The sequence below is a fragment of the Ahaetulla prasina genome, chromosome 1 (assembly GCF_028640845.1).
Source record: "Ahaetulla prasina isolate Xishuangbanna chromosome 1, ASM2864084v1, whole genome shotgun sequence".
Taxonomy (NCBI): Eukaryota; Metazoa; Chordata; class Lepidosauria; order Squamata; family Colubridae; genus Ahaetulla; species Ahaetulla prasina.
In genome coordinates this window covers 299,415,446-299,442,645 of record NC_080539.1, presented here as the reverse complement: position 1 = coordinate 299,442,645, position 27,200 = coordinate 299,415,446, and the positions used below count along the sequence as shown (strand labels likewise).

The 27,200-nt window shown below is 40.1% G+C and overlaps 1 protein-coding gene across 1 annotated transcript; it reads left to right on the top strand.

Annotated features, from left to right (window-relative positions):
* The first annotated feature begins 219 nt into the window (after nt 1-219).
* On the top strand, nt 220-21,393 carry LOC131187526 (serine/arginine-rich splicing factor 5-like). The gene is made up of 8 exons (XM_058161906.1): nt 220-378; nt 2,854-2,990; nt 5,142-5,212; nt 6,148-6,240; nt 12,545-12,617; nt 18,710-18,783; nt 19,329-19,439; nt 20,839-21,393. Exons 2-8 carry the CDS (start codon nt 2,865-2,867, stop codon nt 21,080-21,082), a joined length of 792 nt encoding a protein of 263 aa, XP_058017889.1. The 5' UTR covers nt 220-378; nt 2,854-2,864; the 3' UTR covers nt 21,083-21,393.
* Nucleotides 21,394-27,200: the final 5,807 nt, after the last annotated feature.

Genomic DNA, 27,200 nt, shown 5'->3' with positions numbered 1-27,200 from the left:
CACAGACACTCCCCACGCCTCCCCGCCCCCCCCTTCCCGTTCTCCACGCGGCCCTAGTAGGTAACTTCCGCCTGCAACTCCCCACAGAGGGAAAAGCTCCCTTCCACCCGGGTTTACCCGAGAGCTCGGACTACGCGCGCACTGAAGTCTGGGAATCGCAGTCCGCCAGCGGGTTGGAGCTTCAAGGATCTGCGCAGGCGCCATTGCCTCGTTGCCGCTCCTCTTAAGGGAAGTAGCGCCGCCATTTTCTCTGGCGGACTGAAGTGAACGTTGCTGTTCCGCACGGGCGAAACGAGTTTCCTTAAAACGCTCTGCCATTGCCGTGAGCGTCGGTCTCCTTTCAGGCGGTAGAGCGGGGAGACGAAGGCGGAAGCGAAGGTGAGCCGGCCGAAACTTCTCGGGGGAGGGGGAAGGTAACGATTTTTAAATGGCTCCGTAAGCGGCAGGTGGCTCTGAGGCTGAAGCTCAGCCTAGCCTGGGCCGTTTCCCTTATCGGTTGCTCAGCCTGGTCTTCGCTTCCTTTTCCCCTCCCAGCAGCCTCTCCGCCTCCGTCATTGTTGCCGTTAAGTTTCTCTTTTCTCTTCTCCTCCCCCCCCCCATTTCCTTTCTTGAGCTTCCTCGTTTCCTCCTCCGGCCGGTGTTGGTTTCCTCCAAAGTTCTGCACCCCGCATCTCCTGCCTAAACCGATTAACGTCCAGTTCTGTTGAAGAGGAACTCTTTGAGAAAGGGGGGCGAAAGCAGAGGTGATTTTTAATGACCTCTATTCTCCTCTTTGAACGCTTGCATTTCCTCTGCATAAGCAAGGTCTCTATTTCGAACCAAGCGAAACCTCTTGGATCGCTGTTTTTCTACAGCTTTGAGAGCTATCTCTGAAGGGATGATGGTTTGTTTTTGTTTCTAAGTTGACTGCCTGGCCTTCGTAGGAATCGGCCATCGGAGTGTGTTTGCTTAAATGGGTGATTTTGGAACTTGCCTGTTTATTTTGAAGGCGCTTAGCAGAGTGATCCAAAGGTTATATGAACCTGAAAAGATGGCCATGCTAGTAGCAATTGGGGTAAGACTAAGAAAGGCCAGAATCATCTATTTTCATTAGCGTTAGTATGATGATCTCTGGAGGGCCAGGGATAGGGGTTGTTCCTCTGCCCTGGTCCTATTAGACCTCTCAGCGGCTTTCGATACCATCGACCATGGTATCCTGCTGCGCCGATTGGAGGGATTGGGAGTGGGAGGCACCGTTTATCGGTGGTTCTCCTCCTATCTCTCCGACCGGTCGCAGTCGGTGTTGACAGGGGGGCAGAGGTCGGCCCCGAGGCGCCTCACTTGTGGGGTGCCGCAGGGGTCGATTCTCTCGCCCCTTCTGTTTAACATCTACATGAAGCCGCTGGGTGAGATCATCAGTGGTTTCGGTGTGAAGTACCAGCTGTATGCGGATGACACCCAGCTGTACTTTTCTACACCGGACCACCCCAACGGTTATCAAGTGCTGTCCCGGTGTCTGGAGGCCGCACGGGACTGGATGGGGAGAAACAGGCTCAAGCTCAATCCCTCCAAGACGGAGTGGCTGTGGATGCCGGCATCCCGGTACAGTCAGCTAAATCCGCGGCTGACCATCGGTGGCGAGTCACTGGCCCCGATGGAGAGGGTGCGAACTTAGGCGCCCTCCTGGATGAACGGCTGTCTCTAGAAGATCATTTGACGGCCGCTCCAGGAGAGCGTTCTACCAGGTTCGCCTGGTGCGCCAGTTGCGCCTTTCTGGACCGGGAGGCCCTATGCACGGTCACTCACGCCCGTGACGCCTCGCCTGGATTACTGCAACGCCTCTACATGGGGCTCCCTTGAAGGGCATCCGGAGGCTACAGTTAGTCCAGAATGCGGCTGCGCTGGTGATAGATGGAGCCCTCGTGGCTCCCGTGATAACACCCATCCTGCGCAGGCTGCACTGGCTACCTGTGGCCTTCCGGTGCGCTTCAAGGTTTTGGTGACCACCTTTAAAGCGCCCATGGCATAGGGCCGGGTTATCACGGGACCGCCTACTGCGACCAGATACCTCTCACCGACCCGTGCGCTCTCACAGGAGGGACTCCTCAGGGTGCCGTCAGCTAGGCAGTGTCGTCTGGCGACGCCCAGGAAGGGCCTTCTCTGTGGGGCTCCGCCTCTGGAACGAGCTCCCCAGGACTCCGTCAACTTCCGGACCTTCGTACCTTCCGTCGCGAGCTCAAGACACATTTATTCATCTGTGCAGGACTGGCTTAGATTTTAAATTTTATAGGGGTTTTAAATTGATTTTAATATTTATATTTCTATTTTTAATGATAGGGCATTGGAATAAGTTTTTTAAAGATTATTTTAATTTTGTGTATCGATGTTTTATATGCCTGTGAACCGCCCTGAGTCCTTTGGGAGATAGGGCGGTATATAAATTTAAATAATAAATAAATAAATAAATAAGTAGTTCGCAGATGTGTTTTTGACAACATTGCATCCAGGTTCCGGGGGAAAAAAATATCCAGGGAATTTTCTGACAATTAAACAATCAGTGGAACAATTTTTGCCTCCAGAAGTTGTGGGTGCTCCAACACCGGAAGTTTTTAAAAAGAGATTGGACAACAGTTTGTCCGAAATGGGATAGAGCTTCATGCCTGAGGAGGGAGTTGAACTAGAAAATCTCTAAGAAGATCCCTTCCAAAGCTGTTATTCTTATATGAATTCTTACAGAAATGAAGAAAAGAAAGAAAATTCCAAAAATACAAGAATCATGGTTTAAAATATAGCCCCTTATTTTAAAAACCTCTAAGTTTGGATTTATTTAAGTAGCAGTTTTTAACAAGAATTCCTGAACTTTATTTTTTGCAGCTTGGAATAGAATGAGTGGCTGTCGTGTCTTTGTTGGACGGTTAAGCCCCCATGCTCGGGAACGAGACGTAGAGAAATTTTTCAAAGGATATGGCCGTATCCGTGAGATTAATCTCAAAAATGGCTTTGGTTTTGTGGTAAGTATATTTATTCAGGTATATTTTCTGTTTTGGGCAGCTACTGGAGCAATATGTGGTAATACACATATAGTACATAATGTGATGCACTATATATGTGTTCATTTACTTTGATACCTGTTTTTATTTATAGTTGGTATCTGGAACATCCCCTTAGAGTGTAGTCTGTGCTGTAATTTGGTCATACAAGTCTCATTGCAGCCTCAGCTTTTTAATTCAAGAATACAGGAACAATGAGGCTGGAAACAATACCCTAATCATGGAATTACCAAGGGAAAAACCACACCCCCACCAACACTGCAGGGCAAACTAATGTATATAAACAGGGAACAACCTGACATCACTAGATGTTACCTAATGGGTAATTTAATGTCTGCAGGCAAATAATCAAACTCTGAGAGTACCAAGGACTCCACAGTTCAAACCTGAGCTATAGGTATTCTTTTTTCTCTTGTAACTATCTTTTCCATTCCAGGGCCTCCATGTCTCTCCAGTAAACCCTTTTTAAGAAATGAGAAAGGGTAGACATTAGTGCTGCACTGTTTTTCTTAGAAAATATGAACTAGAAAAGAAGCAGGAGAATCTCCGTAATTTTATTTCCTGCACAATTTTGCTCCATAATATTGCTGTTAAAAATTGGAGATAAGCTAGAAAGAAACCTGACACATTTCTTCATTCTCTCAAAGAAATAAAGAATACAATACTGATAGAAGTGCATACCTGTCCCACTTTTAACTGGAGAAGAAAATTCAATAAATTGTTAGCAATGTTTTTAACAAGCAAACTCTTTAAGTTATATAGACTTGTCTTTTCTGCTGCTAGAGACAGAAATAGCTAACCAGCCTGTACCAGTGCAGGCAACAATAAATTATGTCTTTATGCATATTATTGCAGCTCATGAGAGAACCAAAAGTGAATGATTAATGTTGGGAATGTCATATAATTTCTCTCATCCTTGAAAGGAGAAGAAAATGGGCAAATTGAGCAGTTGTTTATCTTTCTTCCAAGCAACAGTTTGGATCCCCTTACATTTAGCCTTCCATGTTTATGGAGGCCGCAAGTAGTTGTATCTTTAAATAACTTCTAGCTTTTGGTCACCATTTATGTAAAAACCTAACATGAAAAGTTTGTTAAAATTATATTATGAAATTCTATTAATGACTTTTATTTGAGTCTTTGAAAATTTATTTCAATATTATGAAGAGGGTTTTACTGGTTTATTAAAAATATTTATTAAATATTTTTAATAATTTAAAAATTAAATGGTTTATTAAAAATATTGGACAATGCCAATATTTTTACAGATTTTCAAATATTCTAGTAAGAAAAATTACAGGATTTAGTAGAACCTTATAATTTAATTTCCAATATTTTGGTGTGAAATCCTTGCATATTCTAGATATACATATAAATAAGGTATATTTTGTTTTATTTACTTAAAATGAATAGATTTTTTTAAAAAATCACTGTAAAAACTTTCTCAGTCCTGGTGAACACCAGATTTGTGGAACTGCATGTTCCATCATCTCTCACTCCTGAAGATATAGTCATATAAAAGGATAGCACAGTCTGGAGCAAACATGAGGAGCTTATATATTTTTGTTTTTCTGAACTATATCTTATGCAGGAGCCGTTACTTAGTGACCACAATTGGGTCAATTTGATTGCTAAGCAGAAAATCATATAACCATGACAGTTCCTCAGTTTCCCTTTGGTCGCTAAATGAAAAATCACATGACCATGACTTATGATTTTACTTCTGCCTTCTCTATTAACATTGCATGTCCCAAGCTCATAGCAATGTACACATATATTGGACACTGTAACAGTTGTAAATGTTAAGAGTGATTGCAAAGTTTTTTTTAAAAAAAATATTTATTTCATTAAATGAAGTAGTCAATAAGCAAGGACTACCTGTAACAGACTCGTATATTTATACCAATAGGGAGGAATGCTGAAAATTATGAGCATAATGTGGAGACATCTGAGTTCTCCACATTTGATACAATGCAATGGGTAAAAATTAATCTCAGGAATTAAAATTAGGGTTAGGCAATTTTAAATTATAGCTCCAACAATAACCAGAGCAATAGCTGATAGAATTTTTAATAGCAAAAATATTTTACTTGTTTCATTCTTTTGTTTTCCTAGGAATTTGAGGATCACAGAGATGCAGATGATGCAGTTTATGAATTGAATGGCAAAGAGCTGTGTAATGAAAGGTACTGTTTAATCTCAAGTCATATGACAGTGCAATTGCAAATCTGACTTTTTTGTTTCATTCTAATGTACTTTGTAGGGTTATTGTGAGGATAGAATAAAAAGGGACAACACCATGTATGCTAATTCATATGGGAAAAAATCCCAAATGCACAGTCAGACAGTATGTTTACTAGGACCAATTAAATTTACACAGAAATTATGGGGTAATATTGAGAATTAAAAGATACTTTAAAAATTTTTTAATTTTGAAACACAAAGCCTTAAATCAGAAGATTAATGAAAGTGAATGAAGTGTCATAGGGAGGATTTCAGATTATATTTGAGATAAGCACATAGTGTATTTGTAACAAAATTAATAAATATTCAGTTTTCTGAAGCAGCCAAAAACATTGTTGGTTTATATTGGAGATGTTTGACTTCTCCAATACAGAGAACTTCTGGTCTTAGAGGTACCCCCTAGAACTCCTTAAGCACAAATGGGATTCACTTGTGCAGAAGCTTGATAAATTAAGAAACATCAGGAATATCTTCCTACTGAATCAGTCTTTATTCTTTAACATAGACAGTAGAGAATCTTCCCCGCCCCCAAGTACTCTGTGTACACCTTGATGGAAAAGTTGGTGGGGAGTAATCTGCTGTTTACGAAATTGGTTTTTCAGTTAATTTCTTGGCCAATTCCTAACTAAATAAATGCTGTAGAAATGAATGCACATTATTTAATCATCTTACATATCTTTTTAATTTTCAGTTACAAATGTCTGAAGACCTTAATTTAGGCAGTCAAGAGTTTTTCTTGATTATAATGATCTGAGTTAACAAGAAATTGCTTTTGTTCTTAAGTTTGTTCAAAATTATCACCATCATATTTGGTTGTTTAATATACTCCTTTCCGTTAGAAAAAGACTGAAATACTAAACTTACTTATTTTTAACAGGGTTACAATTGAACATGCCAGAGCTCGAAGAGGGGGTAGGGGCAGATACCCACAACGATTCAATTACTACCAGTCTTATGGGGGTGGATCTAGGTAAGAAGGATATTTTGTTTACTGCACTGTTACATGTGGTTTTAAAATATCTCAGTCCTTAGATTCAGGATTGTAATATAGTTGATATTTCTAGATACATTTAAAGATATTTCTCCAGTAAGGCAATAAAATCATCTTTTTTATTTTTGTAACTCCATGCTAATGTAATTGCAAATAATTTTGGTATATGCACTTTATTGGTTGAAGATGCTAGGTTCAAATAATTTAAACATTGAGAAGAGAGGTTACTGCTACTGCTTGTAACTGAAGTGTTTACAGATTGCACATACCGTATATACTCGAGTATAAGCCGAGTTTTTCAGCACGTTTTTTGTGCTGAAAAGCGCCCCCTCGGCTTATACTCGAGTCTACGTCTTGATGTACTTCGGGAACCCCGCACAGGAGACGCCAAAGAGGCGGCGAGATCGTCCGGCGGGATTTGCCCAAGGCTGAGCAGTTCGCCGCGCGGACCTGAGCCAAGCCGGTCGCAGTCCAGCCGAACGGTGAAAGCGACATGCGGCGCGCTCGCTTTCACCGTTCGGCTGGACTGGGCACCGCTTGCTCGGGTCCGCAGTAACTCCCGCCAGGCTGTGCCGCGAAGAAACCATTTAAAAGCCCCGCCAGGGCTTTCTTTCTTCTCCCTCCGTGCTTCAGAAGTTGGGCTTTTAAATGGTTTCTTCGCGGCACAGCCTGGCGGAGTTACTGCGGACCCGAGCCAAGCGGTCGCAGTCCAGCGAGCGGTGGCGGGCGGCGCTCGGCATGTCGCTTTCACCGTTCGGCTGGACTGGGACCGGCTTGCTCGGGTCCGCAGTAACTCCCGCCAGGCTGTGCCGCGAAGAAACCATTTAAAAGCCCCGCCAGGGCTTTCTTTCTTCTCCCTCCGTGCTTCAGAAGTTGGGCTTTTAAATGGTTTCTTCGCGGCACAGCCTGGCGGGAGTTACTGCGGACCCGAGCCAAGCGGTCGCAGTCCAGCGAGCGGTGAAAGCGACATGCCGAGCGCCGCCGCTTTCACCGTTCGGCTGGACTGCGACCGCTTGCTCGGGTCCGCAGTAACTCCGCCAGGCTGTGCCGCGAAGAAACCATTTAAAAGCCCCGCCAGGGCTTTCTTCTCCTCCGTGCTTCAGAAGTTGGGCTTTTAAATGGTTTCTTGGCGGCACAGCCTGGCGGAGTTACTGCGACCGAGCCAAGCGGTCGCAGTCCAGCGAGCGGTGAAAGCGAGCGCGCCGCATGTCGCTTTCACCGCTCGCTGACTGGGACCGCTTGCTCGGGTCCGCAGTAACTCCCGCCAGGCTGTGCCAAGAAACCATTTAAAAGCCCCGCCAGGGCTTTCTTTCTTCTCCCTCCGTGCTTCAGAAGTTGGGCTTTTAAATGGTTTCTTCGCGCACAGCCTGGCGGAGTTACTGCGGACCCGAGCCAAGCGGTCGCAGTCCAGCCGAACGGTGAAAGCGAGCGCGCCGCATGTCGCTTTCACCGCTCGCTGGACTGGGACCGCTTGCTCGGGTCCGCAGTAACTCCCGCCAGGCTGTGCCAAGAAACCATTTAAAAGCCCCGCCAGGGCTTTCTTCTCCTCCGTGCTTCAGAAGTTGGGCTTTTAAATGGTTTCTTCGCGCACAGCCTGGCGGAGTTACTGCGACCGAGCCAAGCGGTCGCAGTCCAGCCGAACGGTGAAAGCGAGCGCGCCGCATGTCGCCACCGCTCGCTGACTGGGACCGCTTGCTCGGGTCCGCAGTAACTCCCGCCAGGCTGTGCCGCGAAGAAACCATTTAAAAGCCCCGCCAGGGCTTTCTTCTCCTCCGTGCTTCAGAAGTTGGGCTTTTAAATGGTTTCTTCGCGGCACAGCCTGGCGGAGTTACTGCGACCGAGCCAAGCCGGTCGCAGTCCAGCCGAACGGTGAAAGCGACATGCCGAGCGCCGCCGCTTTCACCGCTCGCTGGACTGCGACCGCTTGCTCGGGTCCGCAGTAACTCCCGCCAGGCTGTGCCGCCAAGAAACCATTTAAAAGCCCAACTTCTGAAGCACGGAGGGAGAAGAGCTGTGGCGGGCTTTTAAATGGTTTCTTCGCGGCACAGCCTGGCGGGAGTTACTGCGACCGAGCCAAGCCGGTCGCAGTCCAGCCGAACGGTGAAAGCGGAGTGGCGCCGCATGTCGCCACCGCTCGCTGGACTGCGACCGCTTGCTCGGGTCCCGCGCGGGCGGGGAGCCGACTTTGGCCCTTTAGCAAGGAGGAAGGTGGGAGGGAAGCGGAGCTGCCGGCTGTGGCGCCCGCCGAGCCGCCGCCGCCTGGAAGAGGAGGAGGTGACCTTCACGCTGGAGAGGGTGGGGATGGGGGTTGAGGGGCGGCAAGAGGAGCGAGCGTGGAGGAAGAGGAGGAGGCGACGGCCCCGCCGGGACAGCGCTTTAAGATCAGCCCACGCCCAAGAGGGAAAGGGAGCGAGTGGGTGGGTGGCTGGGACGAGACCCCACCACAAACACACACACAGCCGGTCGGACGGCGCGGTTCCTTTCTCTGCTCTCTCTCGCCCGCGCCAAGGCGCTGGAAGGGGCGGAGAGCGAACAGCAGCAGGAGCAGCCGCGCCGCCGCTTCCTCCTCCTCCTCCTCCTTTCGTGGCGGGCTGCTTCCAAGTCTGGAAATCTGTTTTGGGAAGTGGTGGTGCAGCGCAGTTCAGCCCTGTCGGCCGGGGAAGGAGGCGGTGGATCGGATTCTCGCGCCACAATCAAGTCGGCTGGAAAGCTTGCTGCTTCTTCTTCTTTTTGCTTCTCTCCCCACCCCTCTTTTCGGCTCTCTTGCAACGTTGCTGCAGCTCCTCGGCTCCTTTTCCCGGCGCCCAGAAGGCTCGAGCCTCTGCTGCCGATTGAATACTAAAATAAAATAAAAGCGGAGAAGAACGGGCGCCATGGTGTCCGCGTCCCTGTCGCCGCCCGGCAGGCGTTTAAAAGGCGGGGAGTTGAAAAGAGGCTGCCTCTTCGGGTTACCTCAACATCCATTCCAGAGCCGCTAAAGAGCGGCTGCTTGGCCCGCCTGGTTGGGGAACGGCACAAAAAGGGTCCCTGGTGACCCAGAATTCATCCTAGCCCCATTGACTGGCCCTTTGACTCGATAGGATTTAGCTGACGGGATTGTTAAACAGCCAGACCTTTCTTCTGGGGAGAGAAGTCACTCTAATAAATATTGGGAGGTGTTTTCAAGGAAACATAGGGGTCCACCTTCTGCCCACAAGAAATGTAGGGAAATGTTTTTCGTTCAAATAAATATTCATGTTATTTTACTTGGCTCTATCTTTATTTTTTACATTGACCAGTAGCTGCCTCATTTCCCACCCTCGGCTTATACTCGAGTCAATAGTTTTTCCCAGTTTTTTGTGGTAAAATTAGGTGCCTCGGCTTATATTCGGGTCGGCTTATACTCGAGTATATACGGTAATTGCTTCTACAAATTATTTTCAGCTTCTACTCAGTCTCGAAAGGAAAGGTTTATAATTTGGGCTTCATAAAGTTTAAATTTCAGTCTATAAAGCTATATGAGCATCATTGACTAGAATGGCTATTGTAAGCTGTATTGTGTCCTGGTTGTACCTATAACCTATCATTTTAAGTTGCGGGACAGCTGGACTATCGTTGAAAAATATAGCTGTAAAAGCTAGCAGTATCTTAGGGCTATCACATCGTATAGTGAAACTGAAATTTGAGATTTTAAGAAATGTTTCTTTTGAAACGTATAGGGGCTATTGAAGCATTATATTTGTGACACACATTTGATAGTGTCTTTAAAAATAACACTCATGTTTCTCAGATTCTCTGGTATAAACTGTTATTAGAAGTAGCTAGTACATATTCAGACCCTTGTATTGATGGTTATATAAAATATAACGAAATTTCATTTTAATGTATGCCTAGTAGTGTACATTCAAAGTGACAATAAAGTTATTCTAAGTCATATAACATTTGTATTTTTGCATTACATTCTGAGGCAAATTTCTTGCCATCCACAAGTACAAAGCATTGAGAATTTGTACTTTTGCATATTGAAATGTCCTGTTCAGCTTCTCTTTTTTTTAATGCAGTGCTATTGCTGCAGTAGGAATGATCCAAGGTCCAGGCTAAAAATGAACTTTTAAAGTAGGATATGTGACTGATTTTCATGGGTATCTGGCATGGTAGTAACGTTCATGACAGATAGTGCCAGACAAGAAGAGACTACTATTTCCAATGCCTCAGCCTGCCAGTTGGGGGATTCTGAAACTTCTGTTTAAATGCTCTGAAGATCTGGATATTCTGAAAAAGGGGGCATTTAGAGGTATGCAAATTAAATTGTGTGCAACTAAATTGCCTCTTAATTCTCCCAAAAATGTTGATTGTTGCATTTGTTGTGATATGACAAAGCGATCACTTTTAAGATAGACTGAATAAACAAATGTGGAGGCTTCAATTATTCATACACTTCTCTTATAACACCTTGGGGTTTGATGGCAACAAGCCAGCTCTTGTAGTAGCAGAGCTGTTATTATGTCAATGAACTCAGTAGTTCCTGAGCTTACTGCAGCTTATTGAAAAGCACATATAACCCACAACCTTATCCTCTCGGGGCTGATTTGTTCATATATATTCATTATTTGTGCCAAAGATATAAATTCCTTGGAAATTGTTGTATTAGGTGATATCTTTCAGTATGAAAGCTTTCAGTACAGGTAGCCCTTGAATTACAACAGTTCATTTAGTGACCATTCAAAGTTACAACGGCACTAAAAAAAGTGACATGATAGTTTTTCACCTTTGCAGCATCCCCAAGGTCACATGATCAAAATTCAGATGCTTGGCAAGTGGTTCATGCTTATGATGGTTGCAGTGTCCTGGGATCATGTGATCAGCTTTTGTAAACTTCTGACAAGCGAAGTCAATGGGGAAGCCAGATTCACTTAACAACCATGCTACTAACTTAACAAATGCAATGATTCACTTAACAGCTGTGGCAAGAAAAGTCGTAAAAGGGGGCATTTAGAGGTATGCAAATTAAATTGTGTGCAACTAAATTGCCTCTTAATTCTCCCAAAAATGTTGATTGTTGCATTTGTTGTGATATGACAAAGCGATCACTTTTAAGATAGACTGAATAAACAAATGTGGAGGCTTCAATTATTCATACACTTCTCTTATAACACCTTGGGGTTTGATGGCAACAAGCCAGCTCTTGTAGTAGCAGAGCTGTTATTATGTCAATGAACTCAGTAGTTCCTGAGCTTACTGCAGCTTATTGAAAAGCACATATAACCCACAACCTTATCCTCTCGGGGCTGATTTGTTCATATATATTCATTATTTGTGCCAAAGATATAAATTCCTTGGAAATTGTTGTATTAGGTGATATCTTTCAGTATGAAAGCTTTCAGTACAGGTAGCCCTTGAATTACAACAGTTCATTTAGTGACCATTCAAAGTTACAACGGCACTAAAAAAAGTGACATGATAGTTTTTCACCTTTGCAGCATCCCCAAGGTCACATGATCAAAATTCAGATGCTTGGCAAGTGGTTCATGCTTATGATGGTTGCAGTGTCCTGGGATCATGTGATCAGCTTTTGTAAACTTCTGACAAGCGAAGTCAATGGGGAAGCCAGATTCACTTAACAACCATGCTACTAACTTAACAAATGCAATGATTCACTTAACAGCTGTGGCAAGAAAAGTCGTAAAATGGGGCAGACTCACATAACAAATGTTTCACTTAGCAACATAAATTTTGGGCTCACTTGTGGTTATAACTCGAGGACTACCTATACTGAAATGTTGTATAGGTAGTCCTTGACTTACGACTACAATAGAACCCAGAATTTTGGTTGCAAGTTCTTGCAGTCATAAGTTGAGGCACCATGTGACCAGACTTGATTTTATGACAGTTGTAATGATTGTAAATTGAATCATGTGGTTGTAAGTAAATCATGTGATCATTAAGTACGTCAAGTTTTCTGAATATGCTTTTTTTTTTCTTTTTCTTTTTTGCTGGAAATGTTGCTAACCGCAGTTTTGTGACCATAGGACACTGCAACCAGTGGTAAATGCGAACCAGTTGCCAATTACCCAAAATGCAATCACATAACTGGGAGGTTGGCAGTCATAAGTAGTTCTGCTTGCTTTCATAATGTAAACTAGTAACAACTCTCTGCTGTTCTTTAAATACATTTTTTAAATACAGAGTAGTCATATTTCTTAGAAATTTTTTGAAGAGATAAAATCTGGCAAAAGTAGAAAGTGTTTAAATTTTCTGCTGGAAATTTAGTTAAAGAGTAACGGGAAATGTTTTACATTTGTAGTCAGTATGGTCCACCTCTTCGTACTGAACACAGACTTATAGTTGAGAATCTTTCTTCACGTGTCAGCTGGCAGGTGAGTTGGTGCTTACTTTAAATAACATTTATGTTTTTTAAAAAAGGATGGGTTTTGGTTTCCTAAAATAGGTAATATAAAGCATTAGCACATTTTTTTAAGTAAGAGGCTTACATTTCTTTCATTTGCATTACCAACAAGCAAACAATGCTTTTATTTAAAAAACTGCTAATTAGTGTTTCTTGGACAAATAAAATCTTCACCTCATAAGATTGTCAGAAAAAAAAGCTCTCAATGCTTAAACATCCAATATAATAAATAAAAGGCTGATCTCAATGAGTGATAAAGCTGCAGATTGTTTCCAATTTTATATCTGGCTTCAATAGAATGAACAGAATTATTCACCTGTTTAAAAGTATTGTGTTATGTTCTAATGCAGGATGTTTCGTGCATTATGTTATCTGTATTCTGAAAGGGACTTGTGGCTTACAGTGAGTAGCTAACATGATTTTAAATATCCAATTTGTGCATGTATTTGGGCATAAGTATTATCAGTGAAACGAACTATTTGGGTTGTTTTCGGATATTCATTTGGAAATAAAAGTTTAGACCACAGGTTTGGTTTTCTCTAATGTATCCTTGAGTTGGTTTATTACTAATGGGATTCTTTTGGCCCTTAGCAATTGTTTGGAATTACTTAAAAAATTTTTTTAGCAAACCTATACCCTCCTCAACAAGTTTGGAAACAATTATATGATTACATTTCATTCTCCCATTCAGTTTTTTAAAAATAGCATTCAGGTTACTAAGCCATTCTTCTCCAACTTACTATTTCTGTATGTGCTTCTTACAGCATAAATTCTGTTGTCAGTGTATAAAAAAGTATACATTTCCAGATTTTTTTTTAAAAAAAATCTGCATTATGCTAGATTGAAATAATAGGTGTTAATAGGGCAGAAGTAAAAAAACTCAGTAAATTGTAAATATTATGTTTTAATTTCAGTAGCGCTTAGACTTATATACCACTTCATAGTTTTACAGCCCCGCAAAGCGGTTTACAGAGTCAACATATTTGACTCATTTTACCGACCTCAGAAGGGTGGAAGGCTGAGTCAACCTTGAGCTGGTAAGGATTGAACTGGTTGTGGGCAGTTGGTCTGCAATACTGTGTTCTAACTGCTGCACGGTCACAGCTCTTTAACCAATTCTGTTTAGATTTTATCTAAAATTTCTATAATCTTAGTCTGTATGAAGAACTATATTATGCATAAACTAATACAATCCTAATACATTTTTGACATCATGATATCCTCATATGGCCATCATTTTTATTGAACTTCATTTTATGTCCTTTTTGCATAAGTGTACAAAAACGATTGAGACAGCAATCAAAATTATACTACCAGTCTAACTTAAATGACTCTTGGTGGTTTACAATAAAAATTCTGCCTTGAAACATTTTGAGTGCTATTATTTTTTCACTCTATAATTTCAATATCTGTTCTTTAAATAGAGTTTTCCATCATCTCAAGGAAGGAAGAACAAATAAAAGGTTGGAAGGAAACTAAACCCTTAGTTTAACAGACTAATGGGGAAAAAGAGATATCTATTAAAACAAAAAAAAGTATTAAATCCATTGGGATTTTATATATATATAAAGTGGCAGATGGGATTTAATACATAAAAATAAGATTTTGTGCATGGAATATGTAACATATCAACAGAGTTTCTCTTGATTCATCTGAAATTTACTAAACCAACATGTTACATCAAGATTTGTTATAATTGCACAAGTATGAACTGGAGAGCTGTCAAGAGACTGATTTTAGCAGTTTAGTATATTGCACAATAATTTTAGGTCAACGTAGAGATAGGGTCATAGCATTTGGAGGAGAACAGATGCATTGATTATCATAACATGCTACACTTGCTTTAATATGAGAAATTCACATGGGAGAAACTAGGAAGATTGGAATTTTGATTATTTTAGGGTGCACACTCCAGTTAAAAACATTTTGTTTAATTGGTGTATCTGTGATCTTCCAGGTTTGCAGTATCATCTCTTATGAAGTGTCAAATCTTATGACATGAATATGAAACTTGTCTTATAGAGATTACATTCAGTAATATAGCCCTCTTATAATTCAGGGGAAAGTGAGTAAAGTAGTTTGAAAAAAGTTATCTTGTATCTTATGAGTGTTACAGCAAGCACATAATCTGCAACCTCTTCCAAAATGATTCACAGGCTAACAGACCTGATGCAGAAGAAATAAAATATGAAGAGAAAAATGGCTTAGAATTTAAGTATGCAATGTTCTTTTTATAAAAGAACATTGCATACTTAGTGTAATGGTGGAAAAAACTCTGATAAGGAGGCTTCCAATGGGAATACTTTAAAATATTAGAAAGCTACTTAATCACACCTACTTAGCCCAGCATTTGATTTCCAAGTACGCATCCATACTAGCAAGTATATAAATAGAGAATGAAGCTAACAGCCCTTAATTTATATTATCATAGCATCTGAGATTCAGCATTCTATGACTTGTAACATTTAACTACAGGAGGTGTCCTTCCATTATTTTAGTCCTGAAGAAAGCCTCTTTGTTCCTCCCATTTAGTCACCTGTCAACTACCAGATTCAATTACCTGCTGATACTATTTAGCATAGGGAGCACAATGGCCTAGTGGTTAAGATGCAGAAGATTGGCAGTTCAAGACTCAAGTACTGAATAATGGGCTGAGCTCCCGTTCCTGCCCCAGCTCCTTCCCACCTTGCAGTTTGAAACCATACAAATGCAAGCAAATAAATAGGTATTACTTTGGTGAGAAGGTAATAGTGTTCCATTGCCTCATTGTATAGTCATGCTGGCCACATGACCAGAAATGTCTTTGAACACAGGCCCCCCTCACCTAAAAAACGGGGCCAAGTACCGCCCCCTAGAGTCAGACACAACTGGATAGGAGAAATCTTTACTTTTACTACTTAGCATGTTGTCTTTTTGGCATTTTAACCAGAGAAAAATTGTTTCACAATTCATTTTCTGAAATGTATGCATGTTTTGTTTACTATTTTTGGCATGATGGTTTCTAAATGCCTTTCTGTGTATTTTTATAGTGAAAGCAGGAAAACATAAGAGAAATAAACCTTGGACAAACCCACTAGATTATTTATGACTAACAACCATATTCTGGCAGTTTTGTTCAGTCACATCTAGTATGATTCCTCTGGGACTTTGTGTGTGTGTGTATTTATATGTGTATATACAAACACACACAGACAGCACTTGCGTGTGTATTTATTTATTATGAGCCAGTATTCATATCTTTAACAATTCTATTAGTTCTTGGTTACCTGTGGAGAGAAAAATGGTATGAAGCAGTTAATGTGAGTTTTCACTGGACAACATCAAACATTATATACTTCTGCTGAAATGCATGCAAAAGCCACAACAATCAACAATCACAACCATTTGTGAGCGATCCATGCCTTACAGCTAATTATAGATGGGATCCATGTGGTTCTTCTTCGTAAACAACTTCTAAAAATTTCCTTGCTTTTAAACTATAAAGTGATTTTCTGTTCAAATCTATTTTGCTTCCATGATACAAGCAGCTAATTATTTTGAAGAAATAAAAGTTTTATTTAGATGAGATTATCAATTGTATAAGAAACACTAAGTTATTGCAGATATTATTTACTTGACTTCAGTTAGTGCTCAGTGTTCATACTCTGCTTCAAAAAAAGTAGATGTTTTAACCTGATAAATGTTAGTCTCTGCCTGCTACTGGCAGAAAGAAAACATATTTATCATAATGCATCCATCCCCATTTCTTAATTAGCTTGTTTGCCTAGCTTAATTTCCTTCAAAACAAGAGAGACTGAATAGCAACCACCTACTTTTCTATTTTCCTAATTAAAATATAGTATGAGATAGTCATAAGATACACTTTGTAAGATCTCAGGAATTATAATTGGAAGAGGAAAATCCTGAGGTAACTCTTAACACAAGCTAAGTTTCATAGTCCTTTGAAATCACTTTCCCTCCTGTTTAATTTGAGTGGGAGGGCTAATTAATTAACTTTAGCCTTGCTAACAGAAGTCATCAATCATGCCTGAGGCAAGGCTTTACTTATGGGGTTTTTTTATTTCTTTTTGTCGCAACAGTATACACAAACAAATGTCATAGATAAAACAGCATATCTTGAATATATATATATATAATTAAAAATATGCATCAACTATATTAATTGGATATAATGAAGGGAACAATAGGACAGGAACGGTAGGCACTTTTGTGCTCTTATGCACGCCCCTTATAAGTTCACAAATTCAGTAAAATATTGTGAATTTAGCTAGCATTTAAAGGATTCTAAGTTAGAATTTTAAGATGTTAGGTTTAAAGATATTAGTTTCCCACTGATATATGCTTTTAAAATCCAGATGCTAGTAACTCCCAAGGTACATATATATGTATGCTCTGATACAACTTATTTTCCTCCCTCCCTTTAAAATTTTTCCACTAATCTAGGATGAGAAAAATAAAAATACTTTTTAAATAAAAGTGTTAATATAGAGTTATTTCAATTTTCCTTCTAATTTCTAAAGAAAAATAATTGAATGTCTTGTGACATTGAAATATGTAGAGCTAATTTAACATTAACCTTAATTAAATTTTACACCAGGTAATCAAATTTGAAATATGATATAATCAGGTTTACAGATAAATGAGTGTCTATCTTATTTCATAGTTAATGAATTAAAAATGTGCAAGGGTTTGTTTAAATACACCTTTTACTGTGATAAAATCATTTGAATTACTGTTACCATCATACTGCATTATGTGTTAAAAGTTTTATATTGAGAGGATTCATTCAAGTGTATACTAATAACTCCTATCTTGATTTCAAAGTTCTTCTATTGTTAAAAAACTCATTATCTATTATGGAGAATTTTGACTGGAGAATTCTGTATACTATAATTGAATCCTGCTTTGAAAGAATGTCTGCTCTTCAGGTGTTTGAACTGTTAGATTCACATGCTAGTTTGTAAAATCTGAGCAGAACTTTATTAAACACTATATAACTTGAGGTATCCTGTAATCTAATTCAACTTTAGGCTTTTTGTTTGTATATTTTTTTTCACAAATATACTCTAACCAAGTTCATTTTGAACCTCTTTTAACAGCCTTGCTTTGGGTTAGCCCTCGTTTCTCTTGTGTGGAGGAGAAAGAACCCAAGAGGTTGGGGTTCCTAGTGGCTGAATTTCTAGGGCTTGGCCTGTTCTGAGTTTTCCCTTTGGTACCCATGACACAGCTATCATGGCGATGTAGACCCTGGTTGGCTCACAGCTCGATTGGCTAGCACAGGTCAACCTCAGGTTCTAGAGCCACTTCCGGAGACTTTCCAATGCTTTCAGGGTCTTTGGTATCTTCCCTGAAGCACATTGCTATGATCCATTCCTCTGTCCCTCCCATGTAAGGGAGTTCCTCTTGAACTGCTAGGCAATTATTGGACAAGCGACTGTTTGCTTAAGGGTACCTGCTTATATCATCTGACCACTTGTGGTATGTTATGGTAAGTAGCCTCTGGCTATAAAACGTCAGCTATTATTGGGACATTTTGTAAAAATTAAGAAATAATGCATAAACAACTTTTTAAAAAACGTCTTTAACACTTAGTTACATAGCATTGCAAAATAAACACCATCTCAATTACATTAAATGCAAGTCTCTGTTAAAATAACACTAAGGTTGTGGCACAGACTGACAAAAGCCATAAAAAATTTAATACTATCTTTTGACAGGTTGTGACAGAATCTTAGCATTAACTTAATAAAGACATTTGTGTTTAATTTTTATAGACTGGGACATAGAATGTTTCTAGGCAAACCTTGAATATACAAGAGAACTGGGAGTTCAGGCAATCAAATGCTTGCATTTAATAACACCATGCATATGTTCATAGTTAAAACACATGTTATATATACTTTAGGCATTATAGAAGGTATATCTTAACTATATAAATTAGTTTAATTTTTCTCATAGTTATAGCATATGACATTTTGCTATAGTTAGCTATTAAGTCCTGTTTAACAATGCATCTTGAATCTTACACTCATTTCCTAACCTGCGCTATCACTCTTACTGCAGGATTTGAAAGACTTCATGAGGAAAGCTGGGGAAGTTACTTTTGTGGATGCTCACAGAAACAATCCAAATGAAGGGTAAGTTGAAATTTTGCATCTGCTGCGGCTGGGCTTTAAACACCAGCCCTTCCACCATACTGTTTAACAGACAACTTTGTTCCAGAATATAACTGAAAATGCTATGAACTTATTCAGTTCAGATCTCCATCCTGTCTATTGGGATCATGGAATTTTTCTGAATGTTATTAACTAGAAAACCCAAAACTCTGTTAACTGTTTTTATTATATATAGAATTAGTCAAAAAACCTGAGAGAAACAGCTCCTTTTCATCTCTGTTTAAAAATTGTTTCCTACAAAATCATTTGCTAGAAACAGAAAAATTTCCATGGAGAAGTTCTAAAGAACATACAGAGAAAATATTTCACATTTCTGTTATGTTCTGAAATTGTAATAACTTCAGGCTTCAGTATTGGAAATACTGTAATACTGACATTTGGTTATAAGTTTTGGGAGAAACTAAGATAACCAGTAATGTATTTATAATTCTGTGAAAGAAGAATTTTAATATATGGTATTATTACCACTAATAATTTTTATTGTAATTTTGCTAATGAATCAACAGAGTGGTAGAGTTTGCATCATCCAGTGACATGAAGAGTGCAATGGATAAATTGGATGGCAGTGAATTAAATGGACGTAGAATTAAACTAATTGAAGATCGCAAAAGGCGCAGGTAATTAGTTAAAAATATAATATGAATGGCAATAAAATAATTTGGAATATTTATATAATTCAGGGAATGTTGCAGAAGCAGCATTGTATCCCCAAAATTTTCTATCAAAGAATAAATTTTCTGTCATTTGATATTAGTAGTAGATTTTGTACAAATCATCTAGAGCCGTGATGGCAAACCTATAGCACACATGCCACAGGTGGCACACAGAGCCATATCGGTGGGCACACGAGCATTGCCCTAGTTCAGCTTTTTAGGCATTCCAGGCCCACTGGAAGTCAGGAAACAGGCTGTTTCTGGCCTCTGGAGTGGGGGCCTGTTTTTTGCTCTTCCTAGGCTCCAGGGCCTTTCTAGGAGCCTGAGGAGGGCGAAAATGGCCTTCCCCACCCCCCTGGAGGCCCTCCGGAGGCGGAAAACAGGCCGCTTCCATCCAGGGGAGGAAAAGGGCGTTTTTGCCCTCCCCAGGCTCCTAGAGAGTGTGAAAAATAGCCCCCCCTCCGGCCAAAAGGGGAGGGAGCGCAGGGGGGGCTCGTGCGCACATGCGCGGGGGGGAGCAGGGCGTGTTATTGGTGTGGGCATACACACACGACCCCGCCCTCCTACACTCCCCACACTTTTGGCACACAAGGGCAAAAATGTTCGCCATCACTGCTCTAGAGGCTGCTCCATTTTACACTTCAGGTAGCATCATTTGTACATTGTTGGCTAAGAACCTACAAGAAAGAGTGATATCAGACATAGTTAATGTATTGTTCAAAAACTTAGGAAACGAAATTACCCATATAATACAAATGAAAGCAACTGAATTTGCTGCTGCTGCAATCATTTGGGAGACACCCCAGAGTAAATTAAAATATTTATATTGGCTGCCCATTTTAAGTAAACATACTATGCCAAGGTTTAAGGGAAGGAAACCTTTCCTTCTTAAATTGTGGAATTTCTACTTGATTTCTTACTAGGTTGGGATTCCATATGGACTTACTAGATAGGACAGAGAAATTACTGTAAATGGATAAAATGAATGGATTTACTGAATTATGCTAAAGTTGCAGAACAAAGCATTTCAAAATTATTTTTATTTTAAATACTGGTGTGCGTAGTGGGTGCTATGCTGAAATTGAAATCCAAATATATAATTCTTGGGAAATAAGACTACGGAAGAGACATTGGCTATGAGCTGAGGAGCATATTCTTGGTGCTTCAAGAAGCAGTAAGTCCATTACTGGAAAGAGATAAACTGTAAAGAAAGTTCTTTAAAGACTTAAGATCTTCAGACTTCTATGTGATATGCATTCTATGATAAGAGACATGCAAAATTGCATGCAAACATATTTGGTGAATATGAAGACCAATATATAGTGTCACACACAATGAAAACTAATGGCTGAATGTTTATTAGGAGCCGGTCTCGTTCTCGAAGTTATTCAAGGTCTCGCAGCAAGTCAAGATCTGCAAGATCCTCTAAGTCAACCAGCAAGTCTCGTTCTAAAAGCCACACCCCAGAAAAAAGGGGCTCTCGAAGCCGTACACCTGAAAGAAAAAGCTCTGAAAAAAACCACTCTGGCACGCAGAATTCCTCTCCATCGCCTCCGCCAAAGAAGAGGTCTCGCTCCAGGTCAAGTTCTGCTGAAAGCTGTACTTAAAAGATATTTTGAGAAATGTATAAATGTTTAATTTCCAAATCAAATTTTCTACAAGCTTAAATAAGTTGTGGATGGGGGTGTTCTCAAATGAGCAGAGACATCTGAAGAGCGCACGTAGGTAGGTAAATTGTAAACAGTAAAAACAAAAACCAATAAATTGGCAAATTATAATTACTCAAATGTACTATGCACTGTGTTGAGGCCTTGCTGAATAAAGTAGGACACATTGGGAGTGTTTTCCTCATTGGTATCTTCAATGAATTTAAGACCTAGACTGTGGCGTTGCTTTTCAGAATTCTTTGTGCTTTGCACATAGATTGTTTTGTACTTAGCAACCAATAAGCCACCAAGTTAACTACTAATGTGAAATTTGAAGGTGGACATAGCAGCTCTGTTTAATAGTGCACAGAAAAGTATGTTGATCTTGAATGATTAGTTGCTTGTACTACACTAATATTTATATATCTAAATAGCAAATCTCAGAAATGTTTAATGTTACCAGGTTAAGTTGCGATACATTTTGGAATGCTAGTTTAAGTTAGTTCTTGGTTTCCACTTTGAGTTTGCTCTGGACTGGTGATAAATTTTTCATATTATTACAAGTAGAAAGGAATCTTCAATGCAGCAGTTCAGGAAAATATTTAATCCATTTTATGAGAATGCTGTCATTTTGTAGAGGATGCCCTTAAAAATTTAAAGACATGCCCCTCTTACTGAAGCTCCAAGTTTTTATTTTAATAGCATACAAAGAGTATTGTTCTATATGGCTTCCAATACAAAAGAGTAATTGTTAGAGGTACATGAAGTATTGGAAGCAGTAAATTGTCAAATATAATGGAAGATAATATTCAGTTGTCAAGGTAAGTAAAAGCTTAATGTATTGTGATTTTATGAATGCTAAATTGTGAAATGGCATTTTTCTTAGTTCTACAAAACATGATTTAGCTTTTGTTAATAGCTAGTACTTTGCTAATCCTTAGCTTTGAGATCAACTAAACTATCTGGCTTCCATGTAGTTAAAATGAGGGAATCCATTTGAAATATTTGTAAGCAACCATAAAAATGTTTAAATGTACCAATGTGCTATAGTATATAAAATACATCTCCCCTGTATCTCCCATGCTTTCTGCAGCTTTGGCGGTCTTTGTGTTGCTCATTTAAGCTACATTGGTAAACTTTTCTTTGTTAACAGTTTTTGTTTCCAATAAAATCGATAAACAAAGAAATCCTGATTTGTCAGTCATTGTTCAAACATGGATACAAAACTGTAGGGACTGAGACATTTATTATGCAAATTTATTTAAGTGTAATATAAATAAAGCACTTGGACAATTGTAGTCATTCTGCATCTTCAGTTCTACAGGGTTTTTTTAACAGTAACCTTATGTTTACAAGAGATATCTCTGAAGCCACCATTAAATCACAGACTTTATTAAACCTAGAGATTACCCATCTCACCCCAGAACAATCATATGCTTATTCCCAGTTGGAATCATGGTAATTTACCAAACAATAGTTCTCCTTCAGGTAAAACCTTAAAGATCTATTACTATTCTGGTTGCTTTCTTCTATTCTTCTCTAGTTGCTCACTTTCAAATGTGACCAGCATCCTGCAGCCATTTTCCTCTTGTGTTATGTTGTCTTCTCTTTCTCCCATGTTCTTCCAGTACTATTTCTGTTGTTGGTGGCTGTGCTGTTACTGTTACTGTGTTATTGCAGATGGGGGTACATCTTGTGTGGTTCTTTGGAGCAGGGGTCTCCAATCTTGGCGACTTGAAGATTTGTGGACTTCAACTCCCAGAATCCCTCAGCTAGCAAAGCCAACAAGTCTTCAAGTTGCCAAGGTTGGAGACCTCTGCTTTGGAGGACTTCTTGGCTCTGCTTCTCCTTAGCCTGGTAGTGTGTGTTGCGAGCCTTTATTTAGCAATTTCTAGGGCAAATGGAATCAGGCCTGTTTATTTTTTAGTAATTCCACCAGCTGACTGACCTCTCAGAGTTATCTTGATTTTAGCCCCTTCATTTTCCGGGGATGGGATATGTATTCTTATTTTTCTTGATTATGTGGCCTAGCATTTCCAGGTTCACAACAGTTGTGCAGTGGTTAGAATGCAGTATCGCAAGCTAATTCTGCCGACTGCCAGCAGTTCAATCCTGACCAGCTCAAGGTTGAGTTAGCCTTCATCCTTCTGAGGTCAGTAAAATGAAGACCCAAATTGTTGGGGGCAATAGGCTGATTCTGTAAACTGCTTAGCGAGGGCTGTAACGCACTACGAAGCAGTACGTAAGTATTAAGTGCTATTGTTTTTGCTGTGAGGGCTCTAGTGGCATCTTCTAGCATGGTACTTTTTCCACTGAGCTTCAGTAACCAGTCTCAAATGACGAGGGCTAGTTTACCTCCTATCAGCTGCAGTGCTCTGCAATGCAATGCTATGCAATGGAGGGAGTAGCAGTGACATTCCAGGTTCAAGTGTTGGCTGCACATCCACTTATTCTTCCAGGTTGTCTTTGAGTCTGGGATATAATGTGTGGTTCTCTCTCAAGCTGTGAGAGAAGCTGCTGCTTTACTATGTTGAAGCATTGTTTAACTAGCTGTTTCCTGTCCATCCATAGTTACCTCAGATGGTTCATATATTTCCTCTCATTAGGTCTACTGTTGTAATAGCATTCTATCAATTCCAGGTTCTCTTGTCCATGTATGGCTTGTTGCAGCTCCCCACTTATCAGATTATCCAGGTTCCCGGACATCAGATACAGATCTTGTTAATTTGGGTGATGTGAGCCAGCATGATTTTCCTAGTTCATATCACTTTCATATTTCAGGTAGGCAGAAGCAGCCCAAGGACCTCTATTGGTAAGGTAGGTACCAGTGGGATTTGAACTCACATCAAAGGCAGCGTTCCAATCACTACATATGCAATTGTATATATGTATGACTTCATGCATAAATGAAATATATGTATAACTTCATGCACATATAGGAGGATGGATAGATCTCCAATGTGCTTCACTTGACATTTCCATGGAACTGCATGCACCATTCCCCTACTTCTACTTCCGGTTTATAAAGACTAAAATGCACCAATCCCACCATAGGTCCCTGAAGGACTCTTCTTTCAAATTCCCTGTTGAGTAAGCTATCCATTTATTCATATGCTTTTTTGTTGTTTAAGCTTGTTAGAATTGATAAAAGGATAAAACTTCATCCAAGTACCCACAGACATTCTGAACTTCAAAAATGTCACGAGGAAGGGTTTAATTTTGCCTTTGAGAAAGTTATGCTCTTGCTCAGCAGGATTTCTCCCTTTTTAGGCTTAATTACACTTTTACTTTGATTACTTTACTTTGATTTTTGCTAACATGCCTGTTGCAGAAGCTGACTGGTTTAGATCTCCCCACATCCCTTTGAAAAAATCACGGAGAATAAGCATGAAGATCTGAGTTTTGGATACATGCTTGTGGATGACTCCAGAAGGAAGTTTCTTGCGCTTCGCTGTCATTATTGTTTTGTGTTCACATGGGAATAAATGGAGACTATGATGAAAGTGTAGAAAAAAGTCTGCATCAGTAGCCTGATCAAAAACCTAGGTTTTTAAAAGGCAATTGCGATCCCATTGCCTACCTCCTTTCTTGAGCTTGAGTTATTTCTTCTAGACCAGAGGTGTTAATCTCACGTTGTCATGTGATGTATCGGGACTTTTTTCCGCTTTGTTAAACTGGTCGGGGCGGGGCCAGCACGTGACGCATTCAGCCCACAAGGTTGACACCCCTGTTCTAGATTCTGCTAAGCTATTATTTTGTTCTTTTCGGTGCTTAGAAAAAGCAGCAGAGGTAGTACCTTTGGTAGTATTTCCTAAAACATACAACTGTCACCTTTAACTCTTTCTGCTCTGCATTGTTCCTCTTGCTGGCCGATAATCAATAGCCAGAGGCTCCTATTACTTTCTGCCTACATCACCTGCCCTGAGAAGCATTATGTAGAAAAGGTATGTTCATCTATCACCAGCTAGTTTTGTACCACAAAACTAAACTCGGGTCTGTTGCAAATTCCTTTGCCGTTGGAGACTTCATCACTTCTCATTTAAAAGCCTATTCAATCACTAGACATGTCCCTACATCTATTTCTTGCCTGACCTGTTGGGAGTGAAATGAGTCTGTTTTTAAGAGGCAAAACCCTCCCTCCTATATACACAGATAGGCCTTGTTTAACAACTACCTGTTGAGCAATCAAACGACAAATGGTACAAATAGTCTTTGTATTTATATCAGCATCCCCACAGTCACTTAATCACGTTCCAGGCACTCAGCACATGGCTTACAATTACAACATAAGGGCCGGAATAGCTCAGGCTGTAAGGAGCCTGTTATTAGAACACAGTAGCCTGCAATTACTGCAGGTTCAAGCCCGGCCCGAGGTTGACTCAGCCTTCCATCCTTTATAAGGTAGGTAAAACGAGGACCCAGATTGTTGGGGGGGCAATAAGTTGACTTTGTAAATATACAAATAGAATGAGACTATTGCCTTATACACTGTAAGCCGCCCTGAGTCTTCGGAGAAGGGCGGGATATAAATGTAAAACAAACAAAACAAAAAAAAATTGCAGTGTTCCAGGGTTGCATGATCATCATTTACTTGCTTCTTTGCTGGCTTCCTATAAGCAAGAACAGGGAAGTTGGCAGGAAGTCCCAGTTGATAGCCATGCACTGCATTTAACAATCCAGTGATTTGCTTAGTGACGGTGAGCAGAAGTGCTGGAATTTCTGTTGGTCAGTGGTGTGGACACAAGACATTGTACTTTTCAACTGCATTGCTTAGCAACAGAAATTCTGGTCCCAATTACATTATTAAGTGAGGACTAATGTAGATTAAGGCAGAATCAAGGCCTTTTTTTCTATGCATTCCTTAATAAAAAGCATTTATTTCAAATATAATGAATTTCTCTTAGCATTCATTACCAGTTGAGCTAATCCCATATGCTGTCTCCAAGAAAACTATGATTTCTTCTTTTTTTAGAAAACAACATCTCGGAAAGGAAAATAACATTTCCTTTCCCTAATAAATTGCCCAAGAAATTCTTAATAATTAGCATATTTTTTCTTAAACCAAAATTAGAATAGGGATGTGTTAAAATTCTAATAAAACCCACGATTACTGTCTTCTTCCTTGCAAATATATGGGTTTGTTGATAAGAGTCATACGATTCTTTTCAAAGAGCATCAAAATTGTCTAGTATTCAAGCTTCAATTGACAGATATTTCTTTCATCTTTAAATCACCCAGTTTTTTCAAATTGCTGTTTTCCCTGTATGTTAAACATGATGATGAGAACTGGTAGTTTCTCATTTTCATTACTTTTCCCACCGTAGTTTTTGTGTGGCCTTCTGAAGGCCACCAGAGGACGCCAGTGCTCTTTCGTGCACACCATGTATCTAAAGACAACAGGCACAAGCAGACCAATAAACAAGTGTTGCTTTACTTTCCTACTTGTTATTTAATGTTCATGCCAACACACCCATTACTATCTAGAGTAACACAGAAGCTGAGCTAACACAATTTTGCTTTTCACTTACAGACTCACAAACCTCTACAAGGTTTCTTTCCTCTCCCCACTCCCCATTGTATAGTGGATTTTTCCAAAAATTGCAGGGAAAAGAGGAGCTGTGGCAAAAATCATTATTTATGAACAACAGTTTTTGAATGAGCAGGTTTTGTTAACAGAAATGTTGCATACAAAACATTTGCTAGACCAATTCTCGAATACAGCTCATCTGTCTGGAACCCGCACTGCATACCGGACGTGTCCAGAAATATTTCACAAGAACAGTCCTCCACTTCTTTGCTCGCAACAGAATACCTTATGTCACCAGACTCAAAATTCTGGGCTTAGTAAACTTAGAACTACGCCACCTTCAGTATGACCTGAGCATAGCTCATAAAATTATTTGCTACAATGTCCTACCTGTCAATGACTACTTCAACTTCCACAACAACACACGAGCACACAATAGATACAAATTTAAAGTGAACCGCTCCAAACTTGACTACAGAAAATATGACTTCAGCAACAGAGTGGTCAATGCCTGATGCACTACCTGACTCTGTGGTTTCATCCCCAAACCCC

What these genes read in the sequence shown, in the direction of transcription:
- LOC131187526 (XM_058161906.1), top strand. Translation starts at nt 2,865, where the DNA reads ATGAGTGGCTGTCGTGTCTTTGTTGGACGGTTAAGCCCCCATGCTCGG. An exon ending in TCTTATGGGGGTGGATCTAG is followed by an intron (nt 6,241 to 12,544) that starts GTAAGAAGGATA and finishes TTACATTTGTAG; the next exon opens with TCAGTATGGTCCACCTCTTC. An exon ending in GAAGATCGCAAAAGGCGCAG is followed by an intron (nt 19,440 to 20,838) that starts GTAATTAGTTAA and finishes AATGTTTATTAG; the next exon opens with GAGCCGGTCTCGTTCTCGAA.